Raw genomic sequence first — 24,078 nt, forward strand, 5'->3', positions numbered from 1 at the left:
CAACTTCAATGGAATCATCGTGCCATGGCAAAAAACCTCACCTTAGGGTCATCTATTACCAGTCACTGGATTATCCCTATGACAATTTTACAAGGTCAACAAAAGAGCTGATGGTCTATACAAGCAACGGCCTACTGTAGATGGAGCTAAACCGAACTTTGGTTATTTCATTGCTCAAAGCATCAAATTCATGCAGCATCATCCCTCAGATTAGCTAGCTCATGCTTCTCGATCAAGAGACAGATTCATAATGACCTAAAGAAGCTAAAAAACGTTACATGATAGGCATTACCGATTTCAGCTTTAGCCAGTCCATAAAACTCAGCATATGGTGCAAACTGCAAAGGATTCGAATTCCAACTTTTCCTTCATCCGGAGAAATCCCATATGTGTGCAACTCGAGAAATGGAAACCGCTGAAATGTCACGGCTAAGGTTTCCTCTTCCCCTGGATTTGAGCAAAGGAAGGTGATCCTACGCATGGGAAAGTTCCTACCTTCGGCCATCCCCATACTTCCTCCTCAACTTTTCTTTGACGAATTCACTGCGAGCCTGTATTCGCGCTCGCTGCGGAGCTGCATTGACGTACCAAAGATGAAGGCCGTAACCGAAAAGTCCAGCCCCAGCAAAGAAGAATCCAACAGTCATTGCGAGCTTCTTTGGTGTCGAAGGGTAGCAGAGTGTCATCTCCCGCACTGCACCGAGGAATAAAAAACTCAGGCAATGAAAAACGAACACGCTACTGGAACATTGATGATTCAGAAAATAAGCAGAAAACGATCATTTCGAGGAACTCCAGAGAAGAGGCAGTTAATCCAACATATACAAACGTTTACACCGGCTCTGCTCCTATCTTGAGATTGAATTGGGAACTATAAAAATCTTCCCTTTCGTACATCCCAGTAAGAAACAGCATTCATCAAGCAAGATCATATCACCCCCGAAGCTCAAACTACAAGTTCCAATATGGAGATTCGTCGGCTCCAACTAAACCAATACTTCTTCTTTCCGTTCTAATGTTCAGTCCAAGTTTCTTTTCTTTCGGGTCAGAAAGTGAAAACAAAGTAAAAGATGAACATCACGATGAGCAAAAGCTGCAAAACTGCCATCTCTCTGTGGCATTTCATCGAACAGAGAAAGCACACCGCCGGCACGAGCTCAGTGGAGCCCCAGTATCAGCCTAATCGCAGAACTTTAAGCTTGCAGGGCGACAATTGATTATCGAATTATGACCGAATACGCGTTCAATGCATCGAAAAGGCATGTGGAAAACGAGGAACATGTGAGCAGATACCCGCAAAAGGAAGACAATGATGAAGATTGGTGATACAGTGGGACTTGTTTGCCGAAAGTGAGTCAATGGAGGATGAGATTTTGGTGGGTCTGAGTTGACAAGGTGAGGCGTAAGTCTCTCTCCGCCGTCACGCTCAGCCCTGATCAGCTCACTGGCCGGCAAAGAACCATACGCCGGTGCCGGGCTCAGTTTCTCTTCTATACACAGTCCTCCCTCCTCGCTTGCTATGATATTCACGTAATTTTTCCCTTTCAGTTTTATACAAACCAACCACTGACAATAACTAAAAAATAAGTACACAAATAAATCAAAGTTATTTTTGAAATAAGATTGATATTGAAGTGTAATCGCAGTGTTGGCATGGACTGCATCGAAATCCGCCGATGCAACTTAACAAGTGCAACACAAATCCGTGATCTATGTGACATAAAAGAAGTGAATGACGCGGAATACCGACTCATTTTCTCCATTAGAAAGTGCAATAGTCATAAGGCATACGATCGCAATTCCTAAACAGGATCCCGATAGAGGCTGGAGGAAACAAAATCGAGGACATGGCATTGCTATAAAACCAATCGATGATTCAAATCTATATACATTTGAGCAAACGCCTATTCATCATTTTTATTTCAAAAAATAAAATAAAAGGTGTTACAAGCGAGAAGCCACCAATACTTCTGCAAAGCCTTGATATGTGAAGTTGTTAAGCGCAGATGACAAGGCCGGGCTTCATCAGCCCGAAAATGGTACCTCTCATCACTTCTCGTGGAAAAACCGTGAAACTATTGAAGCAACTCGGGGTTCAGCATGTCGATGCATTCAGAAATAATGATGGAAACATGCATCGGATTTGACATTTTCCAAGTTCCACGTGAGGTAAGCTGTCCCGGCAAATCGCGAAATGTTAATGTCAATGGATGACAGAGAGTGAAGCAACAGTGGACGACCAAGAAGGCAAAGAACACTGTCAAGGAAGGAATCCCCATTCGGAGCCGATGAAGCTCCACAAATCTTCCCTCTCCTGGAGACATCTAGTTTAGCGATCCATCATATGTCAACAATTAAGACTTCTCATGATGTTCCCGAGCTTCTTAATGACTACTGAAGGAGCAGCATATGATCCACGGAGGTTGATGGCGTGGTATTCCAGTCCCTTCCACTGGGCAATTAGCTCAAAGTGAGGACGCCGAAATTTCTCGCTGATGATCTCGAGAATCACTGTCTTAGGAAGTGCAGACACTGTGTGAGTGAGACCTGCACCGTGTGCACCGATAATGACTGATGCATCTCGAATGGCTTCCACCTGCTCTTTCATGGGCATATGTGCAAATAATCCATTGATAACATTTATTTTGCAATCTAGATGGTTTGATGCCCAAATCCGTACAGATTCAAAAACCTCTTGTTCATTGCTTAGCCTCGATTCAACTTTTCCACGGTGGCGAGGATGAGCCAAATAGTCTTCACGCCGAACAAAGAGGACATTATAACCTGACGCTGAAATCATATTATGGTGCTCGGAAGTCGACAAACCAAAAGATGATTTGATCATCTCTCCAAACTCATGAAGCCGAGCAGTTTTCTGGTCATCTGCGTTCCGCTGCAAGTCATGAGCCGGTGCTCCATGGCAATCAATTTCCTCAGAAAGCCCCTTGAATAGAGGAGTCTCATATCCCAGAGGAGAAAAAATGGCATGGCGAAAGCAAACTGAGCCACTAAAGTTTTTGGCATGTCTAAGGCTTGAAAACAAAGCATCCCATGTTTCTTCTAGCTGTGTCTGACATATTTAACCAAAGAAAACAGAATCAGATGACATGACAACTTGAGGTGCCAATTGCTACTTCATAAGAAAAACTCAGCCAAGGACAAGAGCTCTCAATAGAAAAGGATCGTTACATTCCAATCCAAAGCAATCTTCCATTGCAACTTCTAGCTCATCAAAGCTAGCACCCAGAGATGGGATAGCAGTATAATAAGAACATCACACTTTGGATCTTAGGAAACTTCTAAACCACATGAATCTTAAAGTGATAGAAGAAGGCATGTGAAGACATACGAATTTGGAGACTTTAGAAGGCATGCGAAGGTTTATCATTTCCTCAGACATACATACGAAGGTTTATCATTTCCTTAGACATACCTTGCAGTGGCCATCCACAAAGACCAAATGGGGTCTATACGGCAAGCCGGTAACCCTAGAAGAGACATAGGCACTGTACCAATCAGTGACCGTGTGAAACATATTTGCGTACTCGTACCGAATGACTAGCAGTGTCGGCTCCTCAACCCACTGCGATCAAGAAGCGTATCACCAATCTAAGGAGAAAAATTGATATGAAATCAAGTATCCAAACGGCATTATCACAATCTGCTTCCGAACTGATCCTAGTAAATCAAACACTATTGAACTCCTCAATGCACTCACATACCGAAAAGGAATGAACTTTACAGTCCTTGAACTCATTAAGGAAGATGTTGGTGGGCATTTTCAGTTTCGGTTATAGTGCCTAGAGAACATGATCAATGATTGAAGCTCCGTAATTACATCCATAAAGAAACAAAACCAATTCAATTGGAAACAAATTTAGATTATCCAATCAGCTGACCTATTGATTCATTGGTACAAACTCATGAATTTCAAAACCCCTAAATCCCGAAAAACCAGCCGCTGCGGGAACTAAAAAATGCTTACCTGATCGCAGTGGAAATCTCCGGCTTCGACCACTCGAATCGACCCGAGCAGCTCCCCCATTCGATGCCTGTCCACATCTCCCTTGGGCACGTACATGTCCAAGAGATCACCTTTCAGGAGCTTCCCGCCTCTCCCATACCGATACCGCAATCCCAGATCCACCGCGCCAGCCTCCACCTCGAACGCACCGTCCTCGAACTCCGGCAGCTCCTCATCCTCTTCCCTCCCGACCACCTCCTCCAGCCTCTCGCCTCCCCTCGAGGCCCTGATCCTCTCGGGCACCATCCTCAGGCGACCTCCCTCGCACACTGAGCTCCTCAGTGTCTCGCTGTAAAAGCACCGGAACCATCCCCCGCCGCCGCCGCCGGGGGAGGAAGGGAGGAGGTCGACGCGGCGGGTGAAGCCATTGCCGAAGTAGGCCTCGCATGAATTGACGGGGGGCCTGGGCTGCTGCGTCCATGGGAGGTAGGACGGCAGGGAGGGCCAGCGCTTGAGCCGGCGGGGTCTGGCGGGATGATGCCGGTCTCCCGCCAAGTTAGAGCGGCGCTCCGTTAAGTGGGAGGTGGGTTCCGTCAACGGGGAGCGGTTCTCCGTTAAGGGGTAGAAGTAGAGGCAGATGGAGAGGCAGTTAAGGAGGAAGAGGACGACAATGGCTCCGAGGAGAGAGGTTTGTCTTGCGTTCATGGCTGCTTACTATTCCCAACACTTACCGGGTTTTTTAAGGAAACTTTTTTAATTTGCCAAAAAAAAAAATAATAATAATCTCCAAACTTTTGACATTTTAATGATTCTAACGTGAAATTAATACATAAAATTTTAATTTGATAATAATTTCAATACGACGTCAAATTTTCCATTAATTTGGATGGAATCGAGGTCACAGAAGGTTCTCCTGATTCTGAGGGTTGAAGCCACGACCTCGGCTATCACCCTTCGAATGGGGTAGTCGGCGCCCTCCCCCCGATTGGAGTCGCCGGTGCCCTCTGCGGTCTCCATTCCGTCCAAATTAACGAAAAATTTAACGTTATGCTAGAATTGATGTCAAATCGAAAATTTGTGTATTTTTAAATTAAGGAAAAAAGTTCGTGATAGAATTGTTAAAATGTAAAATGTTTGTGCTTTTTTTATTATTAACAAAAAAAAAGAATTATTAAGGAGGAAGATCATGTTTAGCACATGAGAAATGACCAATAGGGTGACAACATGTGTTTAAATTCGATCGCAAGAACAACGTGCGTTCAAATCTTATTAGTATTTGTTTCTTGATCACGGCACTGCGAGCTATGCATATGAGATATGGCGAAACCCATCGTTATGGTAATACTTTTGAAATTTGAGAAACGAGGTTTGGTTTCATGTTCTTGTCGTCATACAAGTTTACATGACAAAAAACTGAGCTAAGATGTCCAATCAGATCTTAATTCTTGATGGTCCCAATTGAAGGAAGCTGAAGGTACAAGCCACAGAGGGTGCCTCCGAAGCACGAACACTTTGTTCGCTGATATCGAATTGGATATACAATCGTGTTGTCATTACCATTCCAGTTCGAGGGATAGATTATGCTTAGGGAGAGAAGAAAAGGGGCATAAATCCATCCCACATTATCGCCGTCAGCTGTTATGTCCATACAGATTGATTAGATACACACAAGAATCATAGATTCATAAGTGAACAATAATGATAAATATTACAATGACCCAAAAAAGGGAATGACCCCAAATCAGCATGTACCTTTGAACGAACTCGGAGTATCTAAATTACATGACGAATGACTATACCTACAAGATCCGAGAGGAAAGAATCTGATGCTGTCCAAGAGTAAGAAAGTGAAGGGGGAGAAAGGAAAACCCGATCGAGACCCATCACGAGGCCCATTGACATGAGATCCTCGCATTTGAATCAGCATGTTATCAGATGACCAAGAACTCGTAGGCCACGGTTTTACAGTGCAAGAAACAACGAGGCGACAAGGACCGGTAGAACCGAGAGGAAGATAGGGGCAGAAAGTTTGGGCTGGCCATTGCCTCTTGGGGTAGGGGCAGTGGGTATGTTTGCCCCTGGGGTTGGGGAAGGGGCTTTCGCTACAACGGCTGGAAGTGGTGGCTCATTTACATCGGAGTCCGTGAGGACTGGAGAAGGAGGCTGCGCGGGTGGAAGGTCTGAGGGGGGGATGAGCTCCACAAGGGACCCGGGTCCAACCGGAGTCATGTAAGCCGGAGTTTTGGCACCCAACCCAAGACATTTGTTCCCTGCATCAACCAAAATATCGGTCTCTGTCAATAAAGGAGAACAAGATACCAAAAGACAATGGAACTCCAACGATTGTAGGAAATCACGAAGAACATCCACATGCATGTAGGGCCTGCTGTGGTCCCAACAATTTATGTCCATGGGTGTTTCATGGACCGAGTACATCATACTACAATTCCTCCGGTTCTCGAGTCAAATAATGGTAGAAAGAGGACTGGTGAATAATTAAGAGAAAAGGCCGTTTGCAGTAAGCTCTAGTATATGAGCCTTTTCACCCTTGAATTAATCTAGTGATGCATAAGAAGCAAACTAAAAGTATGATAACGTATTCCTACATTAATCCAAGACTCCAAAAGCTCATCATCTAACGAGATATTTATAATAATACTCCTGAAAGGAAAATCAGAAATGCAAGTACTTACTTTTGTAAGTAGCAGCTGTCCTTGGAAAATCTGTGATCACGCCATCAACACCCGCCCCCGTCACAAAAGAGTTAATCTCAACAGTCGCATCTGAGAAGAAATCCCATGCCTGGGATACAAACTCGTTGCTAAAGAGCTGTACGTAGACAGGAAGCTTGTACGCCTGTAGCTTCGCGACAGTATTAGTCCGCATGGTGAGGTAAAGTGAGTTTGTGGGTAGGACAGACATCTTTGTTACGGCAACAGAGTTGGCAAAGCTCTTGATGTCCTCCACGGTGGAGTTCGCGGCATCGCGAATGTTCTCGTCGACCTCATACACGAGCTCGTAGTTGCCATGCCCTTTTATCTTAGTTAGGACTGAGCTGTTGGTGGACTGAATCATAACCTTCATTGTCGTCAGGTTATTGTAGCCAGCTTTGCTCAGGACATCAAGGACAGCATCAGTTACACTCAGTCCCTGGTTCTCAGCGAGGTAGGTAGCGTTCTGGTCCAAGAAAAAAGAGAGCACTGTTATATGCCAAATATCAACACCAAACAGTGGTTTGATATATTTGTATGGCCCACTTCGGTGAGCTGGAATGAAAAGGGAGTACAGTTCCACGACCTGTATGCTATTACATTACTCCCCCTTCATTCAATTATACTAAAACTTTTAATATTTAAGAAGGTGAATAAAAGAATCAAAGACATAGGCTTTAGAGGACAGATAAATCAGATCAACTGCCCTTTTCATGGACTGAAGGCCTGGATAATAAAAGAGACCGTAACACATGTTTCAATTACCATACGATTAGCCAAAGACCCACTTGAAACCCCATTCAAGAGACTTCAACAAAATTTCTACGAGAGAGTACACTGTGCAGGAATAAGAAATCTCTGCTAACTCACCTCTATGCGGAGCAGGACGCCCGACAAAGAAGTATTCCTTGCCAAGGCTAGAAAATCTGACAAAGATACAAACTTCCCTTCCATTCTGTTTGCTGGGTTTCTGTACAAGGAGAAGGCCTGATAAGGGTTTGAGATTTGTGCTGCAGAAATTCAAAAAAGAAAGTGTCATTGCAGAGTGAAAATTCCAGTAGAGGAATCAGCGAAATCAACAATTGCTTATATAAAGAGAGCCCCTAGTGATGGGTTGATAACTCCTGGCTACACAAGGACACTCAAAATAACAAGGAACTTGGCTAAATTGAAGAAAGAGCAATTCAGTCACAGAGTATGTAAGTTTCTTAAAAAAAAAGGAAGTTCTGAGTTAGAGCAGAAAGGATGCTAGACTTACGTGTCAATGATTGGACTTCGCTCCAGGTAAGGCTAAAACTGAAAATTGCAGGGCCGGGCCTAAGCTCCAGAATTGTAGTTGTGCGATTGCGGAACTCTGATTGGGCAATATTACTAGCTTCCATGAGATTGATGGATTGGAAGCAAAAAGGGACCCCATCCTTTGACATTTGAACAGGACAATCGATAACATCAGCCCCATCTTGTATAGCTTTTGTATATGCCTTGTCAGTGCAACTGGGATAGTCCCCACTTGCTCCATTATACGAGATGACCAAAAATTTGACTGTGGAAAGAACATATAATCATGTAAGTAAGCCTATATGCATTTCCTGATTGCTGATTCAAATTTCAAGAAATTAATAATACTTCAAGTACCTTGTCTTGAATTGTTTTTGCCTACATGAGCAAAGCAATCTGTACAGGAAAAGGGAAGTCAGCATCTTGAAGCTATTGTTTTTATGAAGTTAACAATTGCTACATAAGTGTGAGATCAACAATTAGTCCAAAATGTTAAACCAACACATAAAGAGCAATGACACTTGAGAAATTCCATTTTAATATAGTAAGCAACTCAGCAGGCTTTTGGGAAAATAAAGCAATTTTTCTGCTGAAAATTGTAGCATTAACTACTATTATTATGATGTTGAAAAAGATGCCAATCTTTCCTTGAGGACCAGAAAAATTAACTTCCTCTACAAACTTAAATTACATTCCCAGCTGAAGAGGGATGATTCAATTTGCGCATATTCTACGTGATCTCATAGAGTTTGATGTTAGGACTCACCAATGGCCTCAGATTGAGTAATGGGGAAATCTGTGAGCAAACCATCGACAGAGAATACGCCATTGTCAATGTAGTGCAACGTCTCCTCTATGGGATCATAACTGTAATTGTAGCTCAGAGGTTGGTCGTTAACAAAGTCAGATGCATAAACTTCCAGTCCAATTTTATGGGCATCTGACACTATGGAGGAATAAGGTTGCACATAGTTTTCTGGAGTAACTGGATAAATATAAGCCTTTGGGACGAGGATCCCTGAAGCAAATGTCTTGATGAATGCAAGGTTCTTTGAAAGAGAATCATAGGTCTGGCTGCGAGAAGGCTCGACAATATTTCGTGCCAGAAACCTGAAAACCAGTTTTGTCCTGGTTCTATTAAATCGTGTCACAATACTCCTCAGAAAATTCACCTCTGGTGATGAGATGTAACTAACAGGCACGCTTCTTGAGGTAGAAAGCACATAATTTCTCATACTCAAATTATGTTGTGAGAAGAACTGGTCATGCTGCGTAAGTAATAGGACAGAATTATTAGGCTGAGGTAATAACTGGCAAACTTAGCCATATAACCTAAGGCGTAGAAAAAGAAGGCACTGAGACTTGCAATATATCGATTACCTGAATGTTCAACCAGAGACCTGGTGGTTTCAACTGCTGAATCACTTCTTGAGCTGTAAGTATTGGTAAGAAATTTCCATCAAACCTAGGCGATCGAGAACCGATTCCCTGAGTTACTGTCCATGAACAAAGACACTATGAGAAATAAATTATGAATAGCCCTCAACAGCAGCTGTCAGACGGATACGTTAGCCATCTCTTCATAAGTAGGATACTAGGAATGCACCACAGTTTGTTACAACACAAAATGGTCAAAACGAAGGCTCGCGCATTCGCTTGGGGCATATATTATGCCACAAACCCATGAGATTTATTTTAATATTCGAAATCTCCCAAACTTAAAATTTTTTTTAGGACATACATTGTTAAATAATCCAATGACATTTATAAGCATAAAAGCAAAATATCTCGACACATCTCGTAAGCTGTCACATGAATTAGAGGAATCTGCACGGAAGTAATGAATGCAAAGCCACAAAGAATCAAAAGAGAAGGTTTTTTCTGGGAAACTCAAACTTACAGTAGACGGTTGCTAGATCTTTGAGGGTAAAATCAATGGAGAACCACCCTTTCATGGACACACCGTTGACATCATAAGTTTTCTCTTTATCCCGGAAGGCGGATGCAATGCTAGTAGAGTTGTCTAGCCTGAGATCAGAAGCACAAATACCAGCCTCGTCTTTTGTCAACTGGACATCACACCACATGACCACGTCCGGGACACTCGTAATCATTGCCAAGTTGTAAGCAAACAAGCTGGAGTCCGGAAATATCCCCGAGAATCCACCCCGTGCTATAACCAATGGCGGATTTCCTGCACAAAAAAAGACAGGGAGTTCGCTAAGGATCGGCTTCATACTCGATTGCAACGGCCAGGTGAAGTACACTATTCAACTGGGAAGAGAAATAACTTCGCAGAGGATTTTGCGCAAAACACTGTTAATTGCTCGTTGATCTTTAGACTGACGCAAGATCTATCATAAACCTCAGCTATTTTCGACTAAAGAGAACATGAAAATCATCAGACACAATTTGAAACAGAGCAAAAATCATTTCGTTTCTTTCCAGAACTGAAGAGATGACCGAACAGCCGAAATTAACGGTAGTTTCAGCGTATCTTTTAACGACGAGTTACGGCGAACACATAATTGAATGAACCAGATCAACCCAAAATTAAACGAAGTTTGCCAATCTTTCAGCTCATCCGAAATTAGCAATTCAGCACGAAAAAGGAAATAAAGCAGCACAACGTCCCCTTCCACCTAGTTTTCCGCTCCCACTCCTCTTTCTTCGCAACCAGCCTCACACAAGCTCACTCCCAAGTCGAACTGAAGTAAATGCATATACAGAACGAGTAAGCAAGCAGAGGAATCAGCTCGACGGTAGAGGTAGATTACCGGACAGAGTGAGCCATTTGGTAGATCCCTGAGCAGAGGCGAGAGCTATGAGGGAGCTGACGAGGAGGACCTCCAGGAAGGCGGCGGCGCGTGAGTTACACATTGCTCGCCGGCTGGCCGTGAAAAGGAGCTTCTCTGATGTCCGGCAAGTGGTATCTCCCTTCTCCAGAAACGCGTGTGAGATTTGCTCGGTGGAGGGAGGGAGAGAGAGGAGAGAGAGACAGAGAGAGAGAGAGAGAAGAGAGAGGAGTTGCGCTGGAAACACTTTCTAGCAGGCCTTTTTCTAGTGAATTTATTTATTTATTTAATGTATATGATGTTTTTTTTTCTTTTTTGGGTTTTTTTTTGTTGGGGCCGGAGATGTCAGCGTACCGATCTCGATATTACGCGTTCGCACGTTAACTAAATTTTGGGGCAAGCCGACTCTTGTCGGCTGGAGCCAGCTGGCTTGTCCACGGTTAGTAAAATCTGTTTCCTTTCAAACAGCCTTCTTAACTCACTCCACCTCGTGTCTCTAAAGAGTCGATCGACTGTGCCATCTATGTTATTCAGGACCTGAGATTTTTATATGAGCCCAGCGGCGATTGACGTGCGTCACGGATGGGACAATGGATGATACAGAGTCCTCCCCGCAGTTATCTTGTCCGACAAGAGGAGGCCGCGAGTGCATAAACTGCGAATTTCTTGTAAAATCGAATTATGTTACCTAGTGAATACTTCGATATGTGAGAGAGATGCTTAGAGATCTGAAATGTACTGACCAGATATTTACTCAAGGCAATGAACATGCATGGGACGAGGAAGTTCACGCGTTCATATATGGAAGTTCGCAAAGAGATGAATCTAATTAGGTACGCCAATAAATAATAATTAGTCTTTAATTTTAGCTAATAAAATAAAATATTCATAAATGAAGTAGTCACGTATCCAGTTATAAAAAAAATGAATAATTTACATATATATGGTCCCATTACCGAATTATATTTTGAATGAGTGTTACTTCCTTGTTAAAGTGATTGCATGCGGAAATCTACTCGTTTCGAGAGTAATTTTTTACTTTTAAATATTTTGATTGGATATCACATATTCAAGTTGATGAGTAATATCCATTTACATCACCCATGCATGGAACCTTTCATGTTTCAAGATAAATAAGAGAGAGAGAGAAATTAGAAAAATGACTTGTCGTGCTTTACAATTGTATAAGACTTGGTCTAGTGAAAAATGCGTACTTTCCTTCCCTAATGTCGGTGCACCTTTTATGTGAAAAAGAGATCAATTTTGCAGTCTTATTTAGATTACGTTTAGTTTCATAGTAGGATTTTAAAATAAAATTTTGATTTTGATTTTGAGTGGAATAAATGGGGCCCACCCTTTGACTTTGTATGAATTATGTTGTTTTGTTGTGGAAAAAAGTGATATAAATGGGGTTCACTCTTTGACTTTGTATGAGTTATTTTGTTTTGTAATTAGTAGAATTAAATTAAAATTGTGATTCTAAAATATAATCTTGAAACCAAACAGGCCCTTAGGCCCTGTTTGATTTTAGAGTGTTATTTTAGAATCACAATTCTAACTTAACTCTATCCACTACAAAACAAAATAACTCATACAAAATCAAAGAGTGGGTCTCATTTATACTACTTTTTTCCACAACAAAACAACATAACTCATACAAAGTCAAAGGGTGGACCCCATTTATACCATTCTTTTTCAAAATCAAAATCTGATTTTAAAATCCTACTATGAAACCAAACGCAACCTTAATGTTTATTCGGCAAACAACTACAACATCCGGTATAGTACGTTGGTGCACTGTATTATTAGTAAACGGAGTTTTAATTGTATTGACGGTACAAGAGAGTCTGAAACCTATTGGAAATATTTCGTGTATAGGATAAACGACGACGCAACACGCGCTAGTCTCAACTAGTGTCAGAAAAAAAAAAGTATCGTTGGTAAGCACGTGCTCGCTCGATCCTTGTTATGACCATTAACATGCATTAATCAGTCCCTAATTAATAATTGAACGCATAAATGGATTAAGATAAAAGAAAATTCAGTCTACGATTTTTGTATGCATGCATCGGTCAGTAGAAAATTTGGATCATTTTCTATCTGAAATTGAAAGAGCTAAGTCGAGTCATCCCGGCATCATGTTAACAATCAATTTCATCTACTGGAAATATTTTTGTCAGATTAGCTCTGACCGTACAAGTATCGGAATCAGTGGAAGGGACTGTGCGTGCACTTATCCTCTGCTGGTCTACTCTCCATTAGCTCAGGTCAATCCAAATCATTTACTTCACCAAAAAAAAAAAAAGTTTCCAGAAAATAAAAAATAGATAAGTAAATTGTAGATTTTGACATAAAAATAACATAAAAGGGTCAGCCCAATAATGTAAGAGTCATGAACGCAGCCTGCTAGAGGCCAATCTTTGCAGATAATTAAGCAAATTGTTTATGCCATTAAACTATGGATGACTTGGGCATATTTCTTTGAGAGAAATTTACCACCGTCATTTTGAAGCTACGCGCACAAATGTTATTCGAAACGTTAATATGCTATTTGCCTTTATTTTCAATTATTTTTGCATGTATTAAGTAATTTAAGTTATCATAGTTATTCCAGTTCATGCACCACGCGGAAATCATCGTTCTAAAGCGTGTAAGCCAAAGACCACCTATGGTCCAGATAGAGATGGGATATATGCAACTTACATGAAAAAGGACATGTACGAAAAGGTTTTCACACAAGTTCTTGATTATTTATATTTTCAACTTATTACAACTATTATTAGTGCCAGTAAAAGTGGACTTTTCCTTTATATGTGGAGCCTTTAGTGTGAGCTCCCACGCCACTTGATTAAAAAAAAAGGATAAATGTATGTTAATTAAAATGACTCAACGCTTATTTTTTTAATAAAATTTCGGATTCAGTATTATGAATATAAGAAATTTATAGTCGAAAAAGTTTTACTTTTTAGTAAATCGAATTTGGCTCGAATCTAAATTAACTGCTATCTGGCCGTTAAATTTTTGAATATTATGTAGTTAAAAAGAAAAAGGACACGGGAGTAGTAAATTCATGCCCCGCACATTGTACGCTACTGTATCGATGACTTGGTCAATATAAATAAGAGGAAGATTGTCAGCTGGTCATTTAAAATTCAGGGAAAAAAATGACAAATGGTAAATTAGAGACCATCAATCAGGGGCCCTACCTAACTTCGTCTTTTTTTAATAATTTAATGGTCCTTATTCTTTTAATTCATTATATTATTTAGAAAATTAAGCCAATTTGATGGCGAGAGCGATAGATCAAGAAGGCTGACCACAAAATTTTCTAACCATTTTAATCCACTGCTTGCCAATAGCGAACATTGAGTTTTAAAGTGGGAAAAGAAGGAATTATGAGCAAAATTACGGATTGTTAGTTAATAACTCGTAGTGGTTGTTTGAAAATGGAGTTGAGTTACTCAATTCCATTCTAAATATGTAATTTATTAATTTATTTATTTATTTAGGTTGTAATAATAAGGTAGAAGGCGAAAAATAAAAAAATAATGATTATGTTGTTAAATTATGAAAAAAATGAGAAAAATAATAAATAGTTTAGAGAAATTAATCATTGTGTTGTTGAATTGTATAAAAAGTAATGAATAGATAAGAGAATTTAGTATAAAAATTGAATTGAATGATTAAAAAATTGAATAAAAGGAGAAAAATAATAATTATATTATTGAATTGAAGATAAATAGAGTTAAATAGAGTAGAGTAAAAAAAATTCCAAGACCAAATAAAGTCTTTCGCACATTGGAAAATCAAATCCAAGCAATGTTTTCTGGCGTTGAACTTCCGAATAAAACGCACTCAATATTTCCGACATATAATTGCATATTTACCAGCATGCAGTGGCAAAACAAGTATTATTCGGACATATCCAAGGATCATCGTGAAACTATAAGTCGAACAACATCCCGAGAAGAGTAAAACTATGATTGCTGATGAGCACTGTTATACAGCCAAATGACTTTTATTTGATTTTTCGAGAAAAAAAATTTATGTAAATCGTCGGAACTTAACAATCTATGCATGTAAATTGCATATAATTATAATAATTTAAAAATAGAAAATTGGAAGACATATAGGGAGATCATTTTTCTCCCCACTCGAAAATTCATTAATTCTCGTATAAATAGGGTGTAATACAGTATCGCACGCCCTCATCTAATAATCAAAATGTTATCGGTTTGATACCCATATTAAGACTACTTGTGCTCATTTATTAACTAATAGAGTAATATAATTTATATTTTATTATACTAGCCACATGAACTGTCCCTATAACTAGAAAAAAGAATTCATTAACTCATTAATTATTATTATTACTATTATTTTTCTTATTGTTATTGTGAAAAAAAAAAAAAACAGGGAGCAATATGGAGGAAGATTCCAAAGCCATCTGGCAGCACATGGGAAGTCGAACGGAAACGGACGACCGTGATTGGGTCATGACAGCATCGTGGGGCTGGTCGGACGCGCGCACACATGAATCGGCCCCCCCCAGCACATAAAGTTGCTGGTGCTCACGTTGGTGTGGACAATCTAGAATCTCTTTTTCGATAGTCAATGACTTCGATGCAATTAATTGACCAAAAACAAGGTGGGAGAAAACATGTTTGGCAATCAATTAAAATGCTTTGAACGAGTATTATGGAGCCAGTATTTTAGTTTGAACGAGTAAAAATATTAAATGAGTGAAAATCAATTAAAATGAGTATTATTCGTTCACTTTGAACGAGTAAAAATCAATTAAAATGCTTGTAAGTGTGAATATGTAAGTCTATTATGGAGCCAGTATTTTAGTTTCAGATATCAATTGAGTGTTACACATGACGAGTAATAATCACTCAATATTTGGTCATGAGAAGCCGCGTAAAGAATGATTCAAACGGACGGTAACATTGCGGGATGTCTGTTTTTGTGCTGATAGCAACCGCCACGTACATATGACTCCAACCCGAGTTTACTTGCCAAGGCAAAGTCAACATTATATATAATTATCAACATATATATGGAAAACACGTTATTTGTTTTTGGTTTCTTGATTTGTAATTTATGCCCAATGTTTGATTGGATTACAATATATGTATTACATTCTTGTTATATATATATATATTTATTTATTAATCGTGAAGCCCGTACGTTGCACGGGATATTAAATCAATATGAAAGAAATTATAATTAAAAATTTTAAAATAAAAATTCTTCAAAGAATCAAAAGTGAAACAAAAATAACAAAATAAATGAACAACATTTACATTTAGTGGCAGATAAATTTACTTTACGTGAGTTTGTGTATAGGGGTAGCCTTTCAAGAGAGGAAACTCGCATCACCAATCTTGAAAAAAAAAAGATAAAAAGGAAAAAAAACTAGAGAATAGATATAAAAAAGAAGGAAAATTATGATAAAAATGAGAGAAAAAAATCAAAGTATAAATTTAATCAACTCATTTGCATTTAAGATATATACGTTTCGAAAGCTCACATCTAGTTGTAGAGGTATTATTTGAGAGTTAGATAGATCACCGAGTATATGTGTGATAATTCATATTTATAACTATTATATATAATCTATATTAAATAGAATTTGGTTTTTTTTTTGTGAAAAAATCTGACTTGTTTTGCGAAAAGAATATATAATTCATATATATAATATATCTATAAAATATTATTTAATCTATTTTTTAAAAATAGATTTCTATAAAAACGTATAATGTATATAAATACTTTTTCTTCCTATATATACTGAAGGTTGTCCATGTAACGTAATCATATTTTAATATATTTATATCATGTATAAATATATATACTAATATACACTTATTTTCATGTTAATATCGATGAGATGAAATATTAATTTTAGTTTTAAAAAATTCAAGATTATTATGTAATATCTATACGTGTGATAAAATTTTCTTATTTATTTCAAATACATTATGTTATTTAAATTATAAAAATTAAAGAAATCAAGAAATCAGATTTTATAATGAGATATATTTTAAAAATATTTTTTATCAAAATAATTTCGAAAATAAATAAATAATAAAAACCTAGAAAACTCCTTTTAGAAAAAAAAATGCTAATATATACTTCTTTTGATATTAATATTGATGTCACGAAATATTAATTTTTATTTTGAGAAATTCAAGATTATTAAATAATATCTATAAATATGATAAAATCTTATCATTTATTTCAAATAATTATTTTATATACACTATAAAATTTAAAGAAATCAATAAATCAAATTTTATGATGAGATATCTTTAAAAAAATACTTTTTTATTAAAATTAATTATGAAAGTAAAAATAAATATTTAAATAAATAAGAACCTAGAAAATTCCTTTCATAAAATATATACTAATATGTACTTATTAAATTCTATTCAGACACCAAGTGTTCTGAGTTCATATATTAGTATATTTATATTATGTTCGTTATTTGTATATAGATCTATTTGTTTTGCGTGAAACTTGTTGGATTGGGAAGTGGACCTAGAGAGACAATATGAAATCACATGTGATTAGGTATGGTGTGATCTTAGGATTTATTTACTTATAATTAACCAGCCATTTCAAGCAAGCTCCGATTGACTTTGGTTTATTCCAACAACCAAAATGACCTATTCTTATTCTTTTTTTTTTGTTGCCTTAATTGCCAACTCGTGTACGTAGTAAGTAAAAGCAACTTCTGTTATTAATAATTTCGAATATTAATTAAGTTCTTCTACAAAATGCTAATATTATTTACCAAATGGAGGTCTAAATAATACACTTCTATGTTCATAATGATCTCAATTATGTGACTACGTCAAATATGTTTGGCTGCAAATATCATCAATTAATTAAATCCATTTTAATCAATGTGACTTTATAGAAGCTTCATACTCAAGGAAAGCGAGAACATAGAATATTTATCAGCACATAGCAAGATTAACATAAACATGCACTTATAAAAAAAAAAAAAGAATCTAATTCTCCTTACCGAAAAAAAATTATCCTAGCATAATACCCGATTACATTACTGAAATAGCAAAATTCTATCACCACGTAAAGTTACAATTACTTTACGTTCGTGGTCCATAGGGAAGTAGTGGATCCCATATCTCTACAAACAAACACAAACCTAACGGTCGATGAACATAATATTGGTTCTGTGGAAAATAATGAAGAAATATATAAGTTTCATTTAATAATTGAACAATGTAATCACATAATTGAATAAGTCAAAATTAACGATAAATTGGTAGAATTTTTTATCCAACAGTAGCTTTTGGAGCTTGGATGGATGAATTAAATAACCAGCTTGCATGTGCATTTGTCATTTTACTTTGATAAAAATAAATAATTAGGAAAAAGATAAAATTCTCTTCTTCTTCTTCTTCTTCTTTTATTTTATTTTATGTTTTTAATTTATAAATTGATGAACACTGAACTGAGGCCTATTCAATTACAACCTGTCAGTATAATAATGGCACTGGGAAGCATTAGGTAGAGAGGTTAATAATGTTGACACAACCACAGCTTAAAAAATTATTATTTATTATTTTTTCACAATTTGTTACTTTTCCCAATTAAAATTGTGGAGAAAATGCTGTTTAGTGATCATCCCCACATATCAATTTCATGATTTCCCCATCCATGAAACATAAATAAAATGAAAGGCATGTATTGAAGTCTCAGAAACTCGCATGATGTAGTGCTATGATGTTACCCATCGAACGATTTTCTTGAATTTTCCTTTTAAAGTATATATTTTTCTTTGTCTATTTAAATGGATTGTACACGCTCGATTTGAAACAAGAGATAATCACGGCCATCAAATGTCACAAATCCTGGATTTAGCCTGTAGTATTGTACACTCATACTCGTGTTTCACTGCTTTCTCGACTTGGGACGGAGCTTAGTAAATCAAAGATCTATATGCAAGTATCTTTTCTCAACCGTGCTCCATTGTTTAGTGGATATTGAGATTGTCTAATAACACAAACCGTGTTCGACACGAAGATAATCTCGAAGGAACGAAAAATCGAAGAAATCCATAGATATCGCTTTCCATATTCCGTGGGAGCTAGGGGGGATCCACGAGAGGCCGAGGAGTCAATTCCAATGTCCGGACTTGCAATATTTATTGTACCTTGAATTGGAATCTCCAACGGCAGTGTCCTTCTTCATTTTCGGGTCCTTTTGCCCTTTTCTCCTTTGCCCCATTGCAAATCCTAAATATCTTCGAACAATAATAGCAACTCTAACAGCCTGGCACGTTGGTTAATATTCACGGGTTTGTTGTCACACATTGCGTATTGACAATGACTCTATCTCTAGACAATTGCGTCATCGGTGATAATAGTGAAAGGGCAATGTTGATGTCGTGATTTGAAAGGTGTATTCCGAAGTAAGTTTATACGTAACACATAATAACCAGTGTCGCAACGATTGATAGCACTAAGAGTGGACGTATAGGGCTTCTGGCGCGAAATGTTTATTGAATTGAATCACACAATGCTAATAGGATTACCAAAACGAGGATAATGATAATCGGGAAGCCAAATTATCAATGCAAAAGAAACATGCGAGGCAAGCCCAACTACAGCACAGTGGACTCTTGCAATCTGCTCTTAGCCCAATCAATGAGGCCCTGCAAGAAAATGAGGAACTTGTTTCAGACCAGCTCGTAAGGTTTCGGGAATCCTACGCAACAAATGCGGTTTCGTATCGAGCTACTGAGTTTTTAAGCCTTACCTCGGCACTTGGGTCTGGCTTTCAGGCCGCACTTCTTGGGTAGCGCGAAGGCGTTCTCGGGAGGGATCCCCATGGCCGGTAGGACGGACCTGTACTGGCAGAGGCAGTGCATATCTGCCCTACGCACGATCCCGCAGCACTTCCTGGTTGGCCGTGGAGGAGACTTGCCAGTCACTGCAGGCAGGCACTCCGCCAGCTCGGCCGTGTCGATCTTGCAGATCTCTGTCGCATCTGCCACGGCAAAGACGAAGAGCACGAGTGCCAGTGCAAGAGCTAACTTCATACTTGTCTTGGAAGGCATTCTTCCTCCCTGGGCTGTTCCTCTCCTTCAGGAATGGGAATTGCAACTATGTGGAAGTGGTTCCATAGGCAACCCATACTTATAGTATCAAAGATTAAGGATCAATTAAAGTATCAGATCGGCTCGGCTTATTACCGCACACGAATCTGTTCTCGTGCAATGAAATGAATAAACTATGTTAAGGAGACTTTGTCCCCAGTATTAAGGTGTTCATGTGACCATTGCAGGGTTCACGGGAAAGGTATCGAGGAGACATTATCAGAATATAGAAATTATCTTTGAGTTTAATGAGACAAATCACTGAGAGGCCTGGTCGAGATGAGTGGGCCAGAATAAATGACAGTCGTATTAAATCATGTGACCATTCGATGAGGTCCTGCTTAGGAATGATTTTTTATTAGTGCTGTTGCTGTAACTGGTTCACAAACCTCCCATGACCATTATTAGTAGTATACGAACTCAGGAGTGGTTCACAAGCCTTTGATTATGCGTAGCAGAAGAAAAGACGTTCCACCGGCTCTGTAAAAACTTTTCCAAGGGGATGATGTTCTGCTCATATCTCAAATGCCCATAGCTTGAATCTAAAGTCACGATAACCATTCCCGACTATTCTGGAAATGCTTGATATGGTGGCTTTGTGAGGCCAGGCTCACCCGGTTCCATGGACCTTTCACCCCTAGGCATGAGCTTAGGAAAGGCCTCGATAGTTTTCAGCATGCATACATGCCATTGCAGAAAAATAATCAAAATGTTTCATAAGAATAGCCATCAAAAGTAATGAGTTAGCCAAGTCGAAATTCACAAAAGCTCCAATTACGACGATCTTTACTTTGCACTAGATGATCAGCATCTGCATTTACATTTCGTCTGGATTTTCAATCGAATGCACTCTACAAAAAAGAATCAGAGTGCCACAAACAAGCCTAATCTGAAATGCATTGTCAGAGATAAACTTCAGTTATGCACCTGATTCTGTACATTAGCTAATAATCTGGGCTTGTCTTAGAACAAGAGAGACTAAGCAATCACTACGAAACTTGGAAAATATGCCTTGTAAGAGAGTAGCAGCGGCGAACGAGCTCATCTACAAACAAAAACCATCGAATAATCAGTTTAGTTCCACGAGAGATGTAAAAACAGCAGGCAAAGAAAACTCAGGATAAACACAATACGTACCAGCAATTCCTAATCAGTCACGAGCTGATTATATACTGGCGTGCCAAAACTTCAGATATCCCGGAAGCGTGAATGCTTTCACATCCAAAAATCTCTTGAAGCTTCGCATCACATTGTATCAGCATTGTATCTTGTGGATCCTAATAACAATATCATAAATGTAATGTTTTAATTCAGCGCCACTAACAAGTTCAGCAAAAATTCAACATAATTTGTCAAAGCAATAATATCTCACGCAGTCATGATCAAGAATCTTTTAACAGCTGTCCATATTGACCTCCAAATGGTCAATGGAGACGAATAGGTAGTATCCACCAAGCTCAAAGTATATTCCTTGTAATGGTATATTAGAAGGGAAAACCGAGAAGTTACAGAGTTTGTTACACACCTGCAGCTGATTCACATTTATGTATTCCCAGATACGTTTATTAATTTCTGTCAGAAGCATCTCCTTTTCATCAACACCAAAAAATTTGGCTAGCGCATCAGAAATCTTCACAGAAGGACCGGGTTCAGTACTCCTGATTCCAGTCTCAGCATCTGACTTTTGCTTCTTAACAACTGGCTGTTCTGTGAGGACAAAAATATGGTAAATCAGTCAAATAAAGTTCCAAGTTCACATCTCTAAACATGCTGAGATAGACCAAAGTCATGTAAGCTATGTACTTGTTGGATCGAGGGGGATGATGTGCTTAGCCAGTAACTTGTTCATCTTGAACATGTCAGTACAATCTGTTTCAAATACCAATTTCAGCTCGTCATTGCATATTATCTTCCTCTTGTTACTAGGATCTTGGAGATTGTTTTTCCTTATGTAAGCCCATAGCTGCTTCACAATCTAATACAAAAAACACAAAGAAATTAAGATCAACATGTTGTAATATTGGGATTTTTTTTTCACAGCCACAAGAAAAACAAAACAAATCCAAACGAAAATGTCATTTTCAATATATAGTATATAGTATAAGATTGGGACCTCAGTTCTGGGGAGAGCCGGCTCGCCAACAATGGCCTGAAGTTCAGGTGAAACACCACAAAGTTTGTTCAAACCCCCTGCCCCACCTTTTCTCTTGGCTTTCGCTGGTGCACTGCATTGAACAATGGGGATAATTCATCAGTTCATGTGTCAATGTATAATTTAAAATAACACACACTAAGCAACTTTCAGTTTGAATTATAAGAAAAAAAGTAAGACCATTCGGGGATTGTGACTTGGAAAGGGGGTACTTGAGCAAGACTTCCCCCTGTCCAAGAGCAAATGTACAAGGGGAGGAAAGACTGCCCAAATAAAAGGAAAAAAGGAAAAGCTAGCAACTTCTGTAAAGATTGCTAGGCCGATGAAGGTGTCCTGTCAACCTATAAAGATGACAGAGCAGAGCCCCTCAGTTGACGGGCAAACATGTAAGTAGCATTATATGTTCAAAGACTACAAAAACGCCAATGATATGCAGACTAATTGGCATTTTTCCATCATCCAAGAATAGCTGGAAGGAGAGAGAGAGAGAGAGAGAGAGAGAGAGAAACTAGCACTGATTTTACAGGCATATGGACACCTCCCATATTAAGGAGGCATCATCTTTACCCAGTTGAAATGGCTTAGTAGCAACCACTTATAAACCAAAACCTTACACAGATAACCTCATTAGAAAGAAAATAATGATGGTACTGATCCAATTGGTATCCAAGCTTCGCTCTAGAATTCTGCCATTGCTCTATTGTGCAACATTGTGGTAGCAACGTAACGGATACCAGGAGATCGAACTAAAATTGGCCGCTAGAAGGTTGTCTGGTCTTGGAAAAGTTGGAAATTTCTAATAAAACACACACATTTCTTCATATGGTTAGGATTAGGACTTTCCTACTACAGCAGTGCACAGTGACAACGGAACTCGGGAACAGGTTATCATCAAACGGGAGCTTCGACTTCATCCTTTTCCTCATCACTCAATTTTTCTAACCAAACATCGGGAATACAGCAATTGCTCCAGAGAAAAATTAGAAAAACCTCCCTTTTCTATGCAAAAGCAAGACGATCAAAATACCGAAACACGGAACATAAACAGAAAACCAAAAAGCAAATCTTTCCCTTGTCTTAGCTCGATCCCCCAATAAAGGAAAAAGCCAGATGTCCATCAACATACGGCAGGCAATTGAGGTCGATTTGGTGAGAGCTTTACCTTAATTTAGCTCTAACTACCTCAATCTCATGTCAGGTCATGCCAGTCCAATTCCCGAAATTGGAATCCGTACTTGATTTATCTTAGGATTGGTGGAAATGCGACCAATTTTGTTCTAATACAATCATGAATCACGTGCATACCTCTCTTTTGGGGGTTCGACGGGTCTGGCTGCGGGAGCAACGGGAGGAGGAGGGGCGGGAGCGTACTGGGAGGGGAAGCCGTGGAAGGCGGAGGACGCGGCGGCGTGGGGGTGGTGGTGGGGGTAGAAATTGGGGCTCTGCTGGAGGCCGAAGTGTTGGTGGTCATTCCGGTGGAGGAGAGGGGGGTAGGGCGGCTGCTGCTGCTGCAGCTGAGGCGGAGCCTGAGGTTGGGGCTGAGGCCGGAAGAGGAGCTGGATCTGGGAGCGGATGAAGTCGACCTTGTGGGTGAGGTCGAGGCCGAGCCTGGACTCGAGCTGCTGAACGACGTCGGCGAAGGAGGTGAAGGGGGCGGCGGCGGGGGGCTTGTTAGGGTTGGCCGAGGAGGATGAGGAGGAAGAAGAGTAGGAGTCCCTGAGAAGGGAATGTAGGGCTTGGGATATCTCCTGGTCAGTGGCCATTGTTGCCGTTCTCCTCCCCCCTATATTTCAACCCTCTCTCTCTCTCTCTCTCTCTCTCTCTCTCTCTCTAAGAGACAAGCTAACTGCCACTTCTCTCTCTACAGCTCTCTCTCTCTCTCTCTCTCTCTGCGACTCTTCTCGTCTCGTCTCGTCTCTCTCTCTCTCTCTCTCTCTCTCTCTTCCCCAGAGAGATATGTCTCTCTCTATCTCTCTCTTCTCTTCCTGTGTCTCATTGAAAATGACGAAACGGCCCTCGGAGAAATAGTTGAACGAACGAACTTGTGA

At 39.3% G+C, this 24,078-nt stretch overlaps 4 protein-coding genes across 5 annotated transcripts; all 4 read right to left on the reverse strand.

Annotated features, from left to right (window-relative positions):
• Positions 1-141: 141 nt before the first annotated feature.
• LOC116190137 (beta-1,2-xylosyltransferase-like) lies at positions 142-4,688 on the reverse strand. Of its 2 annotated transcripts, none has more exons than XR_004152605.1 (3): positions 3,986-4,688; positions 1,294-3,070; positions 142-694 (listed from the first exon to the last, which is right to left on the reverse strand). XR_004152605.1 is itself a non-coding variant. In XM_031519801.1 (3 exons), the coding sequence occupies exons 1-3, from the start codon at positions 4,667-4,669 to the stop codon at positions 2,348-2,350; spliced, it is 1,557 nt and encodes a 518-aa protein (XP_031375661.1). In that variant the 5' UTR covers positions 4,670-4,687; the 3' UTR covers positions 1,734-2,347. The 2 variants fall into 2 exon arrangements, 1 of the variants encoding a protein (XP_031375661.1); XM_031519801.1 differs by lacking the exon at positions 142-694 and adding an exon at positions 3,434-3,583 and having other exon boundaries at positions 1,734-3,070; positions 3,986-4,687.
• An 891-nt stretch (positions 4,689-5,579) lies between these two features.
• Positions 5,580-11,011, reverse strand: LOC116190032 (glycerophosphodiester phosphodiesterase GDPDL3-like). Its single transcript, XM_031519714.1, has 9 exons — positions 10,731-11,011; positions 9,854-10,147; positions 9,334-9,449; positions 8,720-9,221; positions 8,311-8,349; positions 7,934-8,218; positions 7,546-7,685; positions 6,658-7,141; positions 5,580-6,234 (listed from the first exon to the last, which is right to left on the reverse strand). The coding sequence occupies exons 1-9, from the start codon at positions 10,831-10,833 to the stop codon at positions 5,927-5,929; spliced, it is 2,271 nt and encodes a 756-aa protein (XP_031375574.1). The 5' UTR covers positions 10,834-11,011; the 3' UTR covers positions 5,580-5,926.
• Positions 11,012-19,248: 8,237 nt separating this feature from the next.
• On the reverse strand, positions 19,249-19,987 carry LOC116190610 (putative lipid-transfer protein DIR1). The gene is made up of 2 exons (XM_031520171.1): positions 19,539-19,987; positions 19,249-19,434 (listed from the first exon to the last, which is right to left on the reverse strand). The coding sequence occupies exons 1-2, from the start codon at positions 19,837-19,839 to the stop codon at positions 19,424-19,426; spliced, it is 312 nt and encodes a 103-aa protein (XP_031376031.1). The 5' UTR covers positions 19,840-19,987; the 3' UTR covers positions 19,249-19,423.
• Positions 19,988-20,621: 634 nt separating this feature from the next.
• On the reverse strand, positions 20,622-23,928 carry LOC116190303. The gene is made up of 6 exons (XM_031519988.1): positions 23,336-23,928; positions 21,992-22,103; positions 21,682-21,853; positions 21,404-21,585; positions 21,016-21,155; positions 20,622-20,923 (listed from the first exon to the last, which is right to left on the reverse strand). The coding sequence occupies exons 1-5, from the start codon at positions 23,791-23,793 to the stop codon at positions 21,033-21,035; spliced, it is 1,047 nt and encodes a 348-aa protein (XP_031375848.1). The 5' UTR covers positions 23,794-23,928; the 3' UTR covers positions 20,622-20,923; positions 21,016-21,032.
• Positions 23,929-24,078: the final 150 nt, after the last annotated feature.

This window comes from Punica granatum, chromosome 1 (genome assembly GCF_007655135.1).
Source record: "Punica granatum isolate Tunisia-2019 chromosome 1, ASM765513v2, whole genome shotgun sequence".
Taxonomy (NCBI): domain Eukaryota; kingdom Viridiplantae; phylum Streptophyta; class Magnoliopsida; order Myrtales; family Lythraceae; genus Punica; species Punica granatum.